At 40.9% G+C, this 17,549-nt stretch overlaps 1 protein-coding gene across 1 annotated transcript; it reads left to right on the forward strand.

Annotated features, from left to right (window-relative positions):
* The first annotated feature begins 1,386 nt into the window (after positions 1-1,386).
* efcab7 (EF-hand calcium binding domain 7) lies at positions 1,387-15,127 on the forward strand. The gene is made up of 13 exons (XM_049587683.1): positions 1,387-1,736; positions 2,677-2,888; positions 4,400-4,486; positions 4,874-5,105; positions 7,112-7,233; positions 9,927-10,068; positions 11,683-11,792; positions 11,930-12,093; positions 12,421-12,554; positions 12,648-12,796; positions 13,093-13,302; positions 13,988-14,095; positions 14,321-15,127. Exons 1-13 carry the CDS (start codon positions 1,607-1,609, stop codon positions 14,399-14,401), a joined length of 1,881 nt encoding a protein of 626 aa, XP_049443640.1. The 5' UTR covers positions 1,387-1,606; the 3' UTR covers positions 14,402-15,127.
* The last annotated feature ends 2,422 nt before the right edge of the window (positions 15,128-17,549 follow it).

Here is a 17,549-nt window from a genome sequence, read left to right on the forward strand (position 1 = left end):
TGAATGTCTTAACTGGCAGTATAGACATGCTACATATCATTAGTTGGGTTAGATTCTCCAATCATTCAGTTCACTTTTACTAAAACCATAAGCACCAAAGAATAATTCATTCAGATTTACCAGCATGGTGAAAAAGTGGTGACTCTCTGTCTCTGAAGCTTTCATAAAGTCAGAATATGTGTCCATTCCTCAATTACCTGGCAGGTTTTTTGTATTACTTTAGTCTGTAAGGGTCCTCAGATCAAAAGAATCAAAAACATTTTTTTATGAATAGTAATCCAAGTTATGAATATTGTTTTAACAGGATTAAGTGGTGTTGTTTCTGTATGCCGGGTGCCGTAACCCTCGAGTGCTGTGAAACAAGTGTCATAACACTCTCTCTCTGATGTCCTGTCTGTCAGAGCTAGATCAAATAAATGAAAATTTATAAACAAGTCATATGGTTTGAAAAGCCTGTCCCATATAGACAGCTGTCCCAAATATAAGCCTGTTGAGTTAAATGATTTAAACAAATAATAGCCCGGGCTATTAATTGAAGTTTTACAGTAATTAGCCTATAAAACAACTTATGGTGTATCATTAAGAACAAGGAAGTGTAAACCTGCAGCAGTATTTGACAAACAACAGCATGCAAAAAATGCCATGAGCTTCAATCTTTGCCTTTGACATATCATCAGAACAGTAACATTAGAGACAGATTAACTCTCACTGCACTTCCCACTTCAACAACATCAAAGATAGCAAAATAGGCCTGTGGGAATGTTGCAGCCACATTAACAACATAAGAATAAGACCACAACAAACTCTAATGAGCAAAAAACACTGTTCAGTCCATATTAGAGTAAAGCAACGTTATTGAAGTCAGACACAGACTATATAGCAAACACTGTAACGCTGTCAGTGGTGATTGTATACATGAATACACAGTGCTTTAAGTCTTTGACAGGTGAGCTTCTCTTGCTGCTTTGCAGTGTCTGACCATTTACACGACATTACATCATATACAATATATCTAATTAACACAACAATAAAAGAGATACAATTTATACGACAATTCAACATTAAAAAAACATACATTGAGCAATACTTACGTGATTTTAAGGCTGTTTTAGCAAAAGTTTGTCGCAAATTAATGAATCTGGCGCCTTTGCTACACTCAAACAGTTCGAGTAAAACATAGTCTGTCCTATATATAGTTCCGGATGTCCCCTCATGGCAAAACGACTTGAAAAACGCAACAAATAATTTCAATTAAAAAATTAAATACCTATTTATATTCTCGATACTGCGTTTGTGCTTATTACCTCAAGGAGTACAATACGGCATTACGTTAGTTTTAGCCGGAACGGGAGAAGTTGATGTGTGTTCCTTCCGTGTCGCTTTTGCTGAACACCGATGAGTTTTTGTTTACCTAGCAACAGAGCGCAAGATAGCAACGGTGTTTGGCGAATGTCACCGCTAACGCGAATGTGATCCAATAAAAGGGACGCTTCATGTTTTTAGGGTGTAGTGAAAAAGTAAAAATAAACGCATTTAGCTTGAATTAGCCGCCATATTTGGCTGTCGTCTTGTTGTTGCTAAATTAGCTTGCTAACGGTGACCAAAGATGTCTTTTCAAGAGTCACCTCGTCCTTCTGATGAAGAGGAGGCTTTCTACATACAGTGCAGAGCCGCGTACCTCGCAGTGTTTAGATCTAGTTTGACAAATATCGCTTCCAAACAGCAGCTATGTCGTGGTAAGCTAACCCTAAGATTATTAATTAGAAAGATATAGATTAATAGCTTGCTCGTTAGTCAGCTGTTAGCATGCCACGTTTACGTCTGCCAATAAAAGAAAACTTCATGTAGTTTCTATAACTTAGGACGTTAGCTCAGGTCAGTAGAGATAATGATTTAACCTGGGAACAAATCTCGACAAAGTGTATGGTGACTCCTTGGACACTAACGGCAGCAGTCATGAGGCTGTTATTGTGATATGGGGCTTTTTTGCTCTGTAGATTTACAATGTAAAACTCAAAAAATCTAGGAGCCTCAGGCTCATCCAAAACCACTTTACAAAAGGTGTCAGCTGATAAAATTTAACATTGATGCTCTAATTTCCAGTTAAGACCTTGTCTGTGTTCCTAAATATTGACTCACATGACCAAAATGTATGTTGAAGAGAACAATGTCATTCTTTTAGGGTGAATTTCTGCTGACCTCCTGGTGGGTCAGTCATTATAAACCTATGCTGTGCACCTAAACATATATAAAACCCACAGAGCATTTAGTGGGTATCCCAAAATATGACAACATAATGCTCAACATATCTAGAGCATTTCTATTTGACGTTATTAAAACATAGTGTTTTAGGTTTAATCATCTTACTCACTGTACATATCTTATAGCTGCAATAAAGAGTTGGTGATACTGTCTGAAATAGTGTACAACAAGATGTTTTTTCCCAGCCCCTAAAGCTACTTTAGTTGAAACAAAAAGGAGAGAAATGGTTGTTGATGCATTAACTTTTGTAGTAATTAGTGGCACAGCTGCAACATTGTGCAAATTTGGTTGATTTACACGTGAATTCAGGAAATCTAGAAGCACAGAAAAACAAACAGTCCTTGTGCCACAGTGGGTTGTCATCAGCCTTTACTACTTGTAGATTCAATGCTCTGTCCCATGTATTTCATTCAGCTCTGCAGCAGGCTGGCAGAAATCCAACCCATGCAACTCTCAATAAATACTGGACCCCGAGGATGTCCAAACTGAACTTTGATGACTTCTGTGAAATTCTCAAGAATGAGAAAAAAACTGAGGAGACAGAACTAATGAGAGCCTTTAAAAGGATGGATGTGAACGGTGATGGCTATATCTCACACAGTGAACTGGAGAAGGCCCTTACCACTGTGAGTAGCCTAACCCTTCTGGTTACAACTGTTAATCTGTGTCCATTGAGTGATGCTGTTTTTTACTGTGAATAGTTAAGTAAGTAGAAGATGAACTGATCTCCATAAGGCATGAAGTTAAAGATGGAGCATTTGTGTATTATTTTTTGTACAATTTTAGAGAGAAAAATAGAAAAGGAGCACCATGCAAAAGTTTGGGCACCCAAAGACATTTGAGCTCTCAGGCAACTTTTACCAGGGTCTCAGACCTTCCTTAGTTTGTTAGGGCTATGGCTTGTTCACAAGGAAAGGCCAGGTGATGCAAATTTCAAAGCTTTATAAATATTCTGTCACTTGAAATCTTGTCCAAACAATCAGCAGCCATGGGCTCCTCTAAACAGCTGCCTAGCACTCTGAAAACTGAAAAAAAAAATGATGCCCACAAAGCAGGAGAAGGCTATAAGAAGATAGCAAAGTGTTTTCAGGTAGCTGTTTCCTCAGTGCATGTAATTATGAAATGGCAGTTAACAGGAACTGTGGAGGTCAAGTTGAGGCCTGGAAGACCAAGAAAACTTTCTGCAAGAGCTGCTCATACCTCTGTTTGACTGCAAAAGACCTGCAGGAAGATTTCACAGACTCTGGAGTGGTGGTGCACTGTTCCCCTGTGCAGTGACACCTGTGCAAATATGACCTTCATGGAAGAGTCATCAGAAGAAAACCTTTCCTGTGTCCTCACCACAAAATTCAGCATCAGAAGTTTGCAAAGGAACATCTAAACAAGCCTGGTACTTTCTGGAAACAAGTCCTGTGGACTGATGAAGTTAAAGTAGAAATTTTTGACACAATGAGCAAAGGTATGTTTGGAGAAAAATAAAAAGAACACACCCGTCCAACTGTTAAACACAGCGGTGAGTCAATCATGCTTTGGGCTTGTGTTGCTGCCAGTGGCACAGAGAACATTTCACAGGTAGAGGGAAGAATGGATTCAGTTTAATTCCAGCAAATTCTGGAAGCAAACATCACACCATCTGTAAAAAAGAAGAGAGGATTGCTTCTACAACAGGTCAATGATCCTAAACACATCTAGAAATCCACAATGTTCTACCTCAAGAGCCGCAAACTGAAGGTTTTGCCATGGCCCTCACAGTCCCCCGACCTAAACATCATTAGAATTCTGTGGATAGACCTCAAAAATAGCAGTACATGCAAGACGGTCCAAGAATCTCACAGAACTAGAAGCCTTTTGCAGGAAGAATGGGGTTACAAAAAGCATTCAGAGGCTGGGATACTTGCCAGAGGGGGCGCTACTAAGCACTGACCATGCAGGGTGCCCAAACTTTTGCCTCAGGCCCTTTTCCTTTTTTGTTATTTTGAAACTGCTAGATTGAAATAAAACTTGCCCAAACTTTTGCATGCCACTGTAGACAGCCTGAACATGAACTGATTAAAATCTAAGAACAACTCTCAATTAAAGTAGAAATGTTTCTGTTCCGGTGTTTGTACTACTAAAGAAAATATGTTGAATCTTCCAGAGAGGAGAGAAAATGACCACTGAGGAGGTGAATGCTATTTTCGCGTTAGCTGACATCAACAAAGACGGCAAGCTGGATTATGCAGAAGTAAGTTTGTGTATCAGTTATGAAGTATTTCATGTGACTGATTAGCTTCAAATAATCAGTGCACCAGCACAGCCTCAGAACAAAGGCTACTATCCCAAGCAGTCAGAAGAAAAATTTTTGGAAACAGTAACAGGTCTTCCACCCTTGTTGTTATTACTTGCTACAAAGCTGTTGTTTGCTAATAGACATTGTTTTTGATCCAGTTCAAATGCACCACAGTAAAGGATAAAAATCATTCATTCAAAACTTTTTTCATTAAAGTTGATTTGAATTCACATAAAATACAGAAGAATCAGAGATGCAGAGTGGCACAGATGCATCTCTGAACCTCTCCCTTGCCTCAGATCATGTATCATGCCCTCACTGCTTGTTTCTTGTTGCTGTCAGTTCTGCAGATTGCTCGTGTCTACAGTAGAGCAGTGTCAAGTGGCTGCTTTGGAGAGGCTCGAGGCTAACGCCAAACTGAAGAGACAGAACTTTGGCAGTCAGTCATACAGCCCTCCTAAGAGCTCAGTGTCATCAGCATCATCAGCAACAGCAGCAGCAGTGCAAGCAGCAGTGACTCTCCCCCAGCCTCCTGAAACACCCTGGGCAGAATCAGACATGACACTCAAGAAGGGTACAACTTGTGACTTTCTCAGAAAATTCTAAAATAAAAGTGACTGCTACTGAATAGTCCTGATATCAAAATATGAGAAGATATGTAGGAGAGACTTTATTTTTGCGTAGCAATGCTAATATCTTATGGTGTATGAGTCCAGAACATAATAGCAATACGCAGTCCAGTGTAGCAGCCAATGGGGACTGCACATCAAGTACACTTCAGATTCCAATTTATAGTTGCACACCCGTACACACTGCTTGCCCCAATACGCCTCACCGATTAGTTTTGATGAATAAATAATAGCTCTGTTATTGATCGATTTTTCACTCCCCCCGTGACAAATCACCTCATTAAGACAGTCCATACATCATAATAACCACACAATTAGGGCAGCTTGTTTGGAGGGAGGAGACTGTAAAGCGTTGTGATTTGGGTAATCATTTCTGCCATTAAGAGATTGACAAAAGCTCCATCTATGCCGATGAAGAATGCCGCCTTTCAACTGTGGCTTTGGAGTTAAAGCTCTTGCCAAAAAAATATGTTTTCATAGCTTAAACAAACAGTGACGCGCATCAAGTCCAGCTTCACCCTTCTGCAATTGTAGATAATGAACCAACAGAGTTTTTCTCTCCAAAAGACAGCACCTTCATTCAGTTGAAGGTGGGTGGAAAAAATCCACTTTTTACACTTTAAATTTTGTAGGAAAGAAAAGAACAGAGATCCTGTTCTGATGAGCGAGCCAGGGACAGGCCCACAGTGGGAAGATAGATGGGGTTGATTTAAGTGGTCAGTCCATGTTCATGTTATTGATTCGGAGGATTTCACCACTTCTCACTGGGGAGATGATGAGGGATTAGGCGGTGGGTCGAGAGGAGGGCCCAGTCGACCACTACTGCAAAAACAAATGAGCTCCCACATAGTTGTCGGGATTATCACATTATTGTGCCTCTCCCACGTATTGATTTATACTCGCTACATTCTAACGAGGCTTTAACACGAGACGCGACGTGATCGCACATGTTGAATGGGTTATTCTTGGAGCTCAAAAACAGTTTTGACTGCTCATTTGCTCCTACATTTGTCAGTACAAACCATCACTACACTGAGAAATATGTTCTAACTGAATGGGAGATGGCTGATTTTGGATAATTGTTTTGTGAATAATTGATGTAGTACAGAGTAATTATCAGGTATCACCACATCAGGTGTTATGTGTCTAACAAGTTTTGGCAAACAGTCAGACCAATTGATGAGCTGTCTCTGATAATTGGTCTATTTAGTTCAATTCTTGCAGTTTTCCAGCAGCAGGAAGTCACTACTACTGCCTTTAAACTCACATTCAGTGTAAACTCACACTGAAGCTTTTGTTAGGCCAAGTTTCAATGCATCTTTGTCCACATTCACACAACAGCTACAATTTGGTCCTCTAGATTAAAAATACTGCCATCAATACAAAATAGATCCATCACAAATTCCACGACAGTGGGTCTATTTATTTCTCTGCTGCGGTAATTTGCTTGTAAGCCTCTCACATTGCTCCGCATCTTGATTTCCCGGGCTTGGAAACAATCAGACCCCTAATTAGTGAATTGATATTTTCTGGCTTCAATTAGAGTTCAAGGGAGAAAAAAAGTTGTGGGAGATAATGGATTTGAGAGGGTGCTGTTATGCCATTTGTGATTTAAAAGGCCTCCATAATTAATTAAAAGGGAGTTGAACTTGAGACCACACTTTCTCGGAACCCAAATGTAAAGTAGCCATCTTCGCTTGAACTTGGGAACGGACTTCTGAGAAGACAGATGACAGTGTCAATTATGTTGTGCACCTCATCTTTCTTTTGAAAGTGTGTTTACTGTTTGGAGAGAGGAGGGCTGTACTTAATCTGTCAGTCAGTCAGTTGAGCGTTCTGTTCTGCTCTGTTCTGTTGCAGCAACTCGATTTATTTATCATAACTTTGGATGTATTTTTTAGCATATGTATTGTTTTGTTTACCTATGTGACTTTTTATGTTTGTGTCTCAGACAGCAGATCATCCTCCCGGCCTTCCTCCGCTCGCAGCAGACGGTCGTCCCTGTCGAACTCAATCACTATGACATCCAGCAGCACTAAAGCCAGCAAAATCCCAGAGCCGTCAGGATTACAGGTAACCACCCCCATATAGTCAGAATGTATGTAGCGCTGCAGCTAAAGATTGCTTCATTATCGATTAGTCTGTCAATTTTTCAAATGTTTCTATTTTTATGGATTGTCAAAAACATAGTGAAAAATGCCCGTAAGTTTTTCAATCAACACTGCAAACCCAAATGTGGGCGGGGCTGGAGCCTATCCCGGCTGACATTGGGCGCGAGGCATGGGGTACACCCTGGACAGATCACCAGACTATCGCAGGACTAACACATAGAGACAGACAACCATTCACACTCACATTCGCACCTATGGACAATTAAGAGTCACCAATTAACCTAACCTGCATGTCTTAGGACTGTGGGAGGAAGCCGGACTACCCAGAGAAAACCCACGCTGACACGGGGAGAACATGCATGCTCTGCACTCTTGCTGTGAGGAGACAATGCTAACCACTGCACCACCGTGCCACCTATAATAATGATTAATTGCTAATAAAAAACTGTTGGAGATAAATTTTGTGTCAATCAACTAATCAAATAAGTACAGATATCTTCCTAAGAATATCCAAACAGGTGTATCAGTATGGACCTTATTTATATTTCTGAGCTCATGTTTTTCACTTACCCATGAAACACAAAGTTTGGACACCACTTTCTCGTACTAAACAAAGTTAAAACATCAGCACAGTTGTAAACTCATAGCTCACTTTTTAGTCCCAGTTTAGTTCCTTTCCACTAATGTTTATATATTATCTTTGATGTCAGTAAATTGAATTTAATACAGTAATTTACAGGAACATTTCATCCATTACATGATTTGCAACATATCCTTATTATCCTCTATAAGCGACATGCTATGTAATGAATCTGAAAGATGAATTGTGTGTACCATCACTGACCAAACCTGGATATCTTAGTGTGTGTGTGCTCCAGTGAGACTCCATGATAACAAGGTCCTTGCAGCCCCGCTGCTCTCCCAGTGTCACTGTTACCCACTGTGTTTTTGATGGGCGAGTTAGCCCAGGGTGGATAGATATACACTGTATTGATCCCACGCTCTTTGTTTTCACTCTTTTTGGCTTAACCTTGGCTGGTTTGCTTTACAGCAAGAAAAATAAATAAATAAATAAAAATAACAGCCCCCTGCTCTATCTCTCAGGCCCGAGCACTGTGTTGAGATTGGAAAGGGCCAGACATCATCGAGGTAAAAGAATGTGTGTCCAGAGATTACCTCTGAGGGAAGTTCTGCTCGCTATATTGGCTGCTATATTGCCACAGGCTGATAATTGGGAGGTGGTGGGTGGAGGGCAGGCTGTGTTTTCGTAGCGGTGTGATGCGTGTATGTGTGTGTGCCTTGTGTGATGCAAATTTATCCTCAAAATACAAACACAACCAGTGAGCAATATTCTTTATTCTCAGGATTTGTTTTTACAAATGGGTTAGAATGATGAGAATTATAAGATGAGGTAAAGGTCACGGTTGAAATGTGTGTGTTTGTTTGTGTGTGTGTGATTGTGTTTGTGGCTGGTTCAGCGTCCCGCGACCCTCTGCGTCGCAGTAAATCAAACCTGTGGCCGGAGCTGGTGACAGCGCCTGTATTAGTCTGCAGGCTGACCCTCTCTCTATGGGGGCATTAATTCTGATGTCTTTAAGCAGTTGATGGGTGCCCATGGCAATTTCCCTCATTTAATATTGTCTGGACAAACCACTGAAGTGTTATGGTTTGATCTTTTATGCCTCTCACAGCCCAAGATAAATACTTTGAGAAAATGGCTTTTCTCTAAAGGAGTGACATGCTCCGTCTTTATGGTACTTTCTTTGTTTAACTTGGTGATTTATTTGTCCACTAAAAGGATATATGGCCTATTCCAGACTCGCCGGGCCCTCGGTGTCCTCTTACTGTGTGTCCACACCAACTGTGTTTTCATTTAATGTGTCTCCAATGAGCGGAAGGAAAACTTCCTTGTTTTGATGTTCCTGTTCAATTTCAAATTATTACCTCATTTCAGTTGTGCTGCCAGACAAAGGAACAACAGGATTTCAAAATGAGAGAAATATTAGGATTCATAAATATTGCCAAAGTAGCCTCTTGATACTTTTGAATGACCGCTGGCCCAAGATTGAAAAGGCTGTATTTATCAAAGTTAAATGGACTCCAATTTGCCATATCAGGTCCTGGAGGGAGATTTACTTCAGCCCTCAGCAGAAACACAGCGTGACACTCCTGCCCTCCTCTGGATCAGCGGGAGTATAGCAAGTGTTTACATGCTGCCGAGCTGACATAAACTATAAAGTAATGAATATGCCCCCTGAAGGTTGGAGTGGTAATTATCACGACGGCGGTTTCTGTTAATGAAGTGAGCAACCTCACTGTTATGATTGACTGCTCAATTCACTTTTTTGTGCCAAAATATACTTCCCCTGTCACAAGATCAATCCCCCTTTTAATAAGAACTGCAAATTAGTTTTGGTTTCTGTTGAATGAATAAATGCATTTTGTTGTCAAGCTGCAAAACAGTTTGTAGGGATTGTGTCAGGATCTACTCGGAGACCACACATAAAATATATTAGTCTGCATATGATGTGATATACCGTATGTATGATACTTTAGAAGGGCATAGAATGGCAAACAGCAGGGTCTGATAAAGATTATTTTCCTGCATTAATTGCCACACTATATCAGTTTGTATGAATATGTCCTTTTTTCCAGGAGTGGCTTCACAGGTACACGAGGGGCTGTTTCTTCTTGGAGGACGATGGAAGCATCGGCTCTCTGCAGTACCAGCTCCACATCCCCCAGACAACTAACGTCTACCTCACCATCCAACCACTCAGCCTCAGCCACGGACCAGGTACCAGCACTATTTTATATAACACATAAAAATCATAATGGGTAGCCAAGAAATTACCCCACTGGACATAGGGTTATATGTTTGCTTGTTCCCCTGATTAGAGAGGTGGGAAATTAGGGTCAAGGACAGGACAACATCTCTGGAGCTGGTAGGAATTCAGGATTTGGACCTCAGTCCCTCAGCATTCATTACTTGCCCATATTTGAGTTTATTGCTGGGCCACTTCCTCCACCATTACTTCACTACTATTTTTAGTGGTATACAATGTTGTTGCAGTTTTAAAGATGGTTTTGTGACATTGTAACATTAAGTATCGCCCCAGTAATTTATTAGATAATGAATCATAAAGAAAAAAGACCAATTACATTTTGTAGGAAATGTGCTAGATAGCATTCCAGCTCATTTATGACAAACAACAAGAAGAGGGTGCAGTTCAGTTTCTGTTAATTTAGAGAATGCAAAAGCACATAATAAATCGATGTAGGTGGTGAAAAGTCACACCTGTATACCAGTCAGCCCAAACATTAAAACCACTGGCTGGTAAAGTGAATAACATTGATTATTTTGTTACAGTGCAATGTTCTTCTGAGGAACCTTGGCTCCTGCCATTCATGCAGATGCCACTTGACACGCTACACCCACCCAAACGACGTTGCACACCAAGTACACCCCCCTATTGGGAACTGCACTCCCTGATGGCAGTGCTCCCCCCCAGCAGGACAGTGCACCATGTCACACCACAAAAACTGCTCAGGAATGGCCTGGGGGACGTAACTAGGAGCTCAAGGTGTCAGCCTGGCCTCCAAATTCCCCAAATCCCAATTCGATCAAACATCCATTGAGCATGCCGGTACCCTTACCTTGCAACCCACAGGACTCAAAGGATCTGTCAACAACCCCTTGGTGCCAGACAACACAGGACACCCCCAGAGGTCCTGTCACCATGCCTCACTTGACTTTGACCTATCAAGGCCTGGTCAAAGGACCTCTGGGGTACCGGTTTGTCCCACAGATGCTTGATCAGATTGGGATCTGGGGAATATCAAAGCTAGGCCGATACCTTGAGCACTTTGTCCCGTTCCTTGGACCATATCCTGAGCAGTTTTTGTGGTGTGGCATGACGCTCTACCTTGCTGGGGGGCTATTGCCATCAGGGGTAGTGTTGCAATGAGCAGGGGCACTTGGTCTATGACAATGTTTAGGTGGGTGGAGTGCGTAAATCCGCATCCACATGAATGCCAGGACCAAAGGTTTCCCAGCAATGTTCTGCTGGGAAACCTTTGGTCCTGGCAATGGAATGATTGATGTTGTTCATTTCACCTTCCAGTGGTTTTAATGTTTTGGCTGATCGGTGTATGTATGTGCAAAGATAAAGCTTGTAAAGAGTCTTTGGTCTCTTGAAAGCTTTGTGTATCCAATCAGAAAAGACTGCATATACAGTATTAAGCTTACATTTGATTCTTTGTTTGTATTATACATTATATCAAAGATTTGTATATGGTAATTTTGTATTGAATATCTGGTTTTGTTGTTGTTAGTTTTGGGATTTTTTGTGCACAAAACAGACAACGATTTGTTGATGACAGCCTGTTATTTTGTGTTGTTATTTTTCAGACAAGCCGTCTTCATGGATGACAGTGGACACAGCTCTTTTTGTCATGTCAGCTGGTGAAACCAAAGAGGACTCAACTTTTGTGTGTTTCACTGAGTCGAAAGACAAAGAAGTATGTTTGTTTGTGTTGACTGATGTACATGTGCTCTAACATTTGGAGATATTTAATTTACATGTTTAATCATTTCCTACATGCCACGATATGTTTCGTCTTTTTAACTTACTTTGCTACTCCTTTGTTTCCCACAGAAGTATGTTTGGAAAGGAGAATTGCATGCTGGGACTTACTACCTGCTGCCCTTCACCAGTGGCTGCAAACTAAAGAAAAGGAGCAAAAAGAGCCTTTCTAATAAACCAGTAGAGCTCGTCTACAGGACTGACACTGGAGAGCTAGACCTCACCCGGGAGCTCAGGTGTGTGTGCCTATGTGTGCATTTGCTTCATCCCATCATCAGTAGTATAAAAACACACTGCATAGCAAAGGTTTATTTATGAAATGACACCAGCTTTGGCTAAAGTCCAACAATTTAGATTTAGGTTTCCAGTGTGACAAAAGACACAGTTTAGTTTGTGATTTGCGGCCCTCAAGTCTCGACTGCTTTGCTAGCTCTGCTGTCCCCACAGCAGCTGGCTGATAAATTAATGGGTAGATACATGTGTGGAAAGATAGACAGGTGTATGAATTGAGGCTGTCTGGGTCCTGTGTGACACCCCCCTGTGTTGCGCCCTTTGTGCCACAGGGAGGTGCTGTCTGACATCTTTGAGGTGATAGACCTGGATGGGAATGGGTTGCTCAGTTTGGAGGAGTACAACTTCTTTGAGCTGAGGACCAGTGGGGAGAAATGTGACAAGGATGCCTGGGCTGTCTGCAAAGGTAATCATCCTCATTATGATGCTAATACACAGGATGGCCAGTGTTAAATAGGGTTCCTCTCAGGCTCTCATTACTTTTTTATTGGGCGTGCAGAGAACTTTGATATGAGGAAGAACCAGCTGACCCGGCAGGGCTTCATGGAGCTGAACCTGATGGAGGCCACGGAGAAAGATGGAGACCCCGCGGACCTGTGGGTCACCCTGGAAGCCATGGGCTACAACCGAATGTTGGAGCTGGTAGAGGTTAGTTTCATATCTGCCCTCACTTAAAACAATCACATGCAATCACACAGATTTCAATCAGTTTTAATGACATGACGTGGTCCTAATATGCTGTAATTTAGTGCCTACATTTGACACTTGATAAGAAAATACATTTCAACCTTCATTAAGCCATTCGACACAACTTGCTACTGGAATGACTCTCATTTGCAGTTATATTATAGAAACATACAGAGAGAAACATGCCCAGGCTTTCAATATCTCACTTGAATCATACTAACCAACTGAATTCACTCCTCTACCTCCCACTCTGTCAGGCTTGTCCATTCCAGATAGACGTACACTGTGAAGGCACTCAGCCATCCGTCCAACCATTCAGCATGGACTCAGGGCCCAAGCTTTTGAACCAGGCCGTCCAGAAGTCCATCACAGCCAGAACAGGGGCCAAAGCACTGAGGGGACAAGACAACGTCTTTGTCTACACCTACAGAGGAGAACACAGGATCTCCTCCCTCATAGCCAACAAGGTAGACAACAAAACTTTGTGTAGTCTGTGCAGGTGGAGCATAATTCTGAAATTAAGATATGAGTGAGTGTTCCTGGTTTAGTGTGATGTCAAATTGCCATGCACCTTAATGACCACTAGAGGGATTATAGCCCAACTTTAATTGACTGACTGAGTGAAGAGTCCAGGTGAATAAGCTGTTTTTCAAATGTGTGCTTTTCATAGACGAAGTGAAAATGTGGTTTGTACAGTGTACGGTTGCGGAGACCATTCGCCCTCTTTGTAATTGATATGCAGCCGTCGTATTGATTCTCATAGCAACAGGAGCTTCTCACTGAGAATGACCTGTGATACAAAGGAACTACTGAAGAAGGGAAATAGTTACATTTGTATGCGGTTGACTTGGTCTTAATGAGACTGTTGATTGTCATTTGTTTTGTTTTATATTTGCCCATTGCCTTACAATCCAACACCAACAACTCACAAGTGGGATGAATCACTATGTTGTAAACAATCAGAGCAGCTGTTAGGCACATGGAGATGTTTTTTTTCTGAGATTAGCATAAGGTTATCTGTTCAGCTAATACTGATAAAGCACTTAAATCCCCTTTTTATGCTTAAAAGAAAACAGACTTTGTGATTACTATTCTGTGGTTTTAAGTTAAGAAAGCTGATCACTGACGTGACAAATGTCTTTTGTGTTGCAGACTAACCAGAAAGTGACTGTCCATGTAAACAACGAGCAGAGCAGAAACTGCTGCAGCAGCAGAGGCATGAGTGTGTTTGCTGTCGAGGTGCCAGGCAGGACTAAGATGGTACAAAGTCTTCCTCAGAATCCTGTCTTGGTTTTCATGACAAGAGAAAAATCATAAACCATTACTTTGAAAATGTTCAATTCTACTGCATTAAAATGTACAATTGAATTGTTCATTCTCAATAAGAACATACTTTTTTTTATAACTGATGTGATGCTACAATGTAATGAAATTACTACATGGCATTTTGGATACGAATAAAAAGATGTGTGTTCTGTCTTTTAGGTGTGCCAACACGTCCTGCCCATTAATGAGAGACAGGATTGGACCTACAACTGTGTGGAGACCATACTACCTTGCACATAAAGCTGCACCCTCATCACTCACCTGTGCTACTGATACAGAGAAGTGATGGGCAAAGATTATTCATACACCAGTGCTTTCAAAAAGGATATATGACAAAGAGAAACTGTTAAATATCCACTGACAATGTGATAACTGTTGTCACTGGTTGGATTAATAGATGTTATGTGTAATTGTACTGTAAATAACAAGGTCCAAAAGGAACACTGCAGAATCATTTTAACTTTTAGAAGCCCACCATTCAACGCTTGCCTGTAAGTTTTATAAAGCCTCATATGTCAGGCAGCAACACCAGAAGCTGAGACCCTCTGGCTGCTTGTGGCCAGCAGCTTGAGAACAGTGTCTCAGAAACTCAGTGACTGGATGCATCAGAGGTGTTAGCCATTGATGCCAATGAGAAGTGGTCACCGTAGTCATAAAGTACAACTAATAATAGTTGTTACTGCTTTTGTCGTGCCTTTGTATGTGGGACAGAAATTTCTTTAACCATAATTAACATTTTAAATATATACAATGTTTAGATCAAGGGTTAAATTGCCAACATGACTCTTTTTTTATATATTTCATTCTCTAAATGGAGGCTGTTGTCACGGTGAATTGACAGTAGATGTAATAATTTTGAAAAAAGTACTCTTGTGTCTGCTACTTTATGTAACATCAATATACATTTTGTCACAGTAATTGAGAATATTGTAGAATAGAGTATTATTTCAGTGAGGTTATGCATTACGATCGTGGTTCTCCGTCAACGTGCTACAATCGCAATGATGTGAAAGATGAGTTTCGCAGTTTTAACCAGTTTTCCATGTCCCAATATGTAGTTATTTAATTTTGAAGGCCAAACCAAACTTGCTAAAATTTTATATTGTTGTGTTTTCATGTTTTACTTTGAAAAATATTGCATCGCTTCCCTTACGTAAATGTAAATATTACTATTAAAATATTACTATCATAGACTTTGATATATCTTTGGTGTGAATGCAACCTTTCATTATGCCCACATTAACATCTTGTTTCAGCATGAAATACATAAAATAAAGACAGATGCCATTTCCGTGTGACGTTAGGTCCCTGTGATCAGGCAGGTTTACAGTGTTTGGATTGCCTTCCCTGCACCACAGTGGATCTTGGAAAAGCTAGATTTCTTTCAGCTCATCTTAAACACAGCAAAATGTTTGATAAACAGAGTCAATGAGGGATTGACCAACTTTCTGGTTTCATTTGCTGCAATGAAGGCTGAAAATCAACATTACTTAGCCACTGATGTGACATATCATATCAGTAGTTTTGAAGGTATTCCATGTGTGTGACATTTGAGGAAGAGCCCAAAGCTGGTCTCAACATGTAGTTACTTCACAATAAAATATGACTTTGTAAAGGCTGCTGAAACAATGGTTATATGTAACCTGGGAATTTAATGAAACATTATTTTTGTTAAACCAAATGTAGCCTGCTTGCTGAATATTCTTCTTACACTTAGTTCTTGTACACAAAATCTGTTTCAGCCTGAATATTAATGTGCAGCAATTGGTCACCACTCTCCATACTCATAATACAGTATGGGGAGCTGTGGGGATTTGGAGTTGGCAATGAAATGCATTCCTTTGCATTGCGCTCGGGTCTAAACTTTATTTGCCCTTGGCCTTTACAGTTGACAGCAGTCTTGACCTTCTATTTATATCTCTCAGGCCATTATTTGCCCTTTGACTTTCTCTGCTGAAACAGTAGAGCCAGCTAACTAAATGCCACATGGCATGTGAGATGTATTTAATGTCCTGAGCTTCAGTCTGCTCTTCCTCTCCCAACACAGAAGTTTAGTAACACTTGACTGCTCAAGGCAGTCGGAAATCAAGGGTTGTGAAGAAATTTGAATATCTAACGTTTAATTTTCAAGCTGTTATTTTGTTCAAGATGTGTGTTTAATTAATTCTATAAACTGATAGACCAGGGAGTAAGTTGACCCTGCTCTTGGTACATACTTTGCATTTGTTCTGCTCTTAAGGCTATTGAGAGATATCATTTTATACATATACATACCACATCCACAGCTACATGTCTTGTTGAGGAACAACCTCCGCAGACATACACGCCCCACACTTTTTATGAATGCATGTCTGACGTTAAACTTTGCTCTGCTTAGGATGATCAAACAGACAGTGATGCAACAGGCAAACAACAGTGGCCTGAAGTGAACTATTTCATAATATTCTCCCTAATTCACTCTTTGACTCATATGTAGTGTGGCATGCAAATACCTTTCTCTCTGAGTGTTTGTAAGGGTTGTGTCATGATATTGAAATTCTGTTGACTTTTTAGAGAATTAATGATTTTATTTACTTTCTATCCAGATTTGTTTTAGCTGTAAGTGTTAAGACAACAAGCCTTGCAGTCATTGACCCTTCTGTGAATCGGACTTGACCTTAAAGGTACAAAAGTCGGCATGAATAGCTGCAAAGCTTCATAGATCCTTCATTAGGAAACTGCAGTTTTTCTATATGGAGATAAAGACTGCAATGACACACCACAGAAGACTGCCAGGGCCTCAGTGCCTAGCTCAGGGGCACTTAAAGGACTAGTTTATCCCAAAATAATATAGGTTATATAATACTCACCTCTTTGGCTCTCCATGGTTCCAGAAAAAGTTTTCCCTTAAATTCAAGTGAGTCTGAAAAAAAGGTTATTAAACATCAAAAACACTTAATTAAAATTGTGCAGTATTATCAAAGTGTCGTGTGTCCATGTGTGGGCTCATGGAAATCCAAACACAACTACTTTTTGCTAAGCTATCCCTAACAAAGCAGTTTGAAGGAATTTGTAGCACACATGCTCGACAACAAGTTCCTTCATGGGAGGATAATCCGAATTTGTAATAGTTTCATGAGCGACGCCAGGGATCATGGACTATCTCTGATGAAGGAAGCGGTCGTGGGGTGGCTGGGCCCAGCCTTAGAGATAGGATAAGGAGCTCGATCATCTGGGCGCCTCCTGCTGGAAGGGTTTCAGCCTTGTTCCACTGGTAGAAGGCCCCGCGGCAGACCCAGAACACATTGCAGGGATTACTTATCTCATGTGGCCTGGGAACGACTTGGGGTCCCCCAGGAGGAGCTGGAAAGTGTTGCTGGGGAGAGGGGCGTCTGGGGTGCGTTGCTCA

Source organism: Epinephelus fuscoguttatus, linkage group LG10, assembly GCF_011397635.1.
Source record: "Epinephelus fuscoguttatus linkage group LG10, E.fuscoguttatus.final_Chr_v1".
Taxonomy (NCBI): Eukaryota; Metazoa; Chordata; class Actinopteri; order Perciformes; family Serranidae; genus Epinephelus; species Epinephelus fuscoguttatus.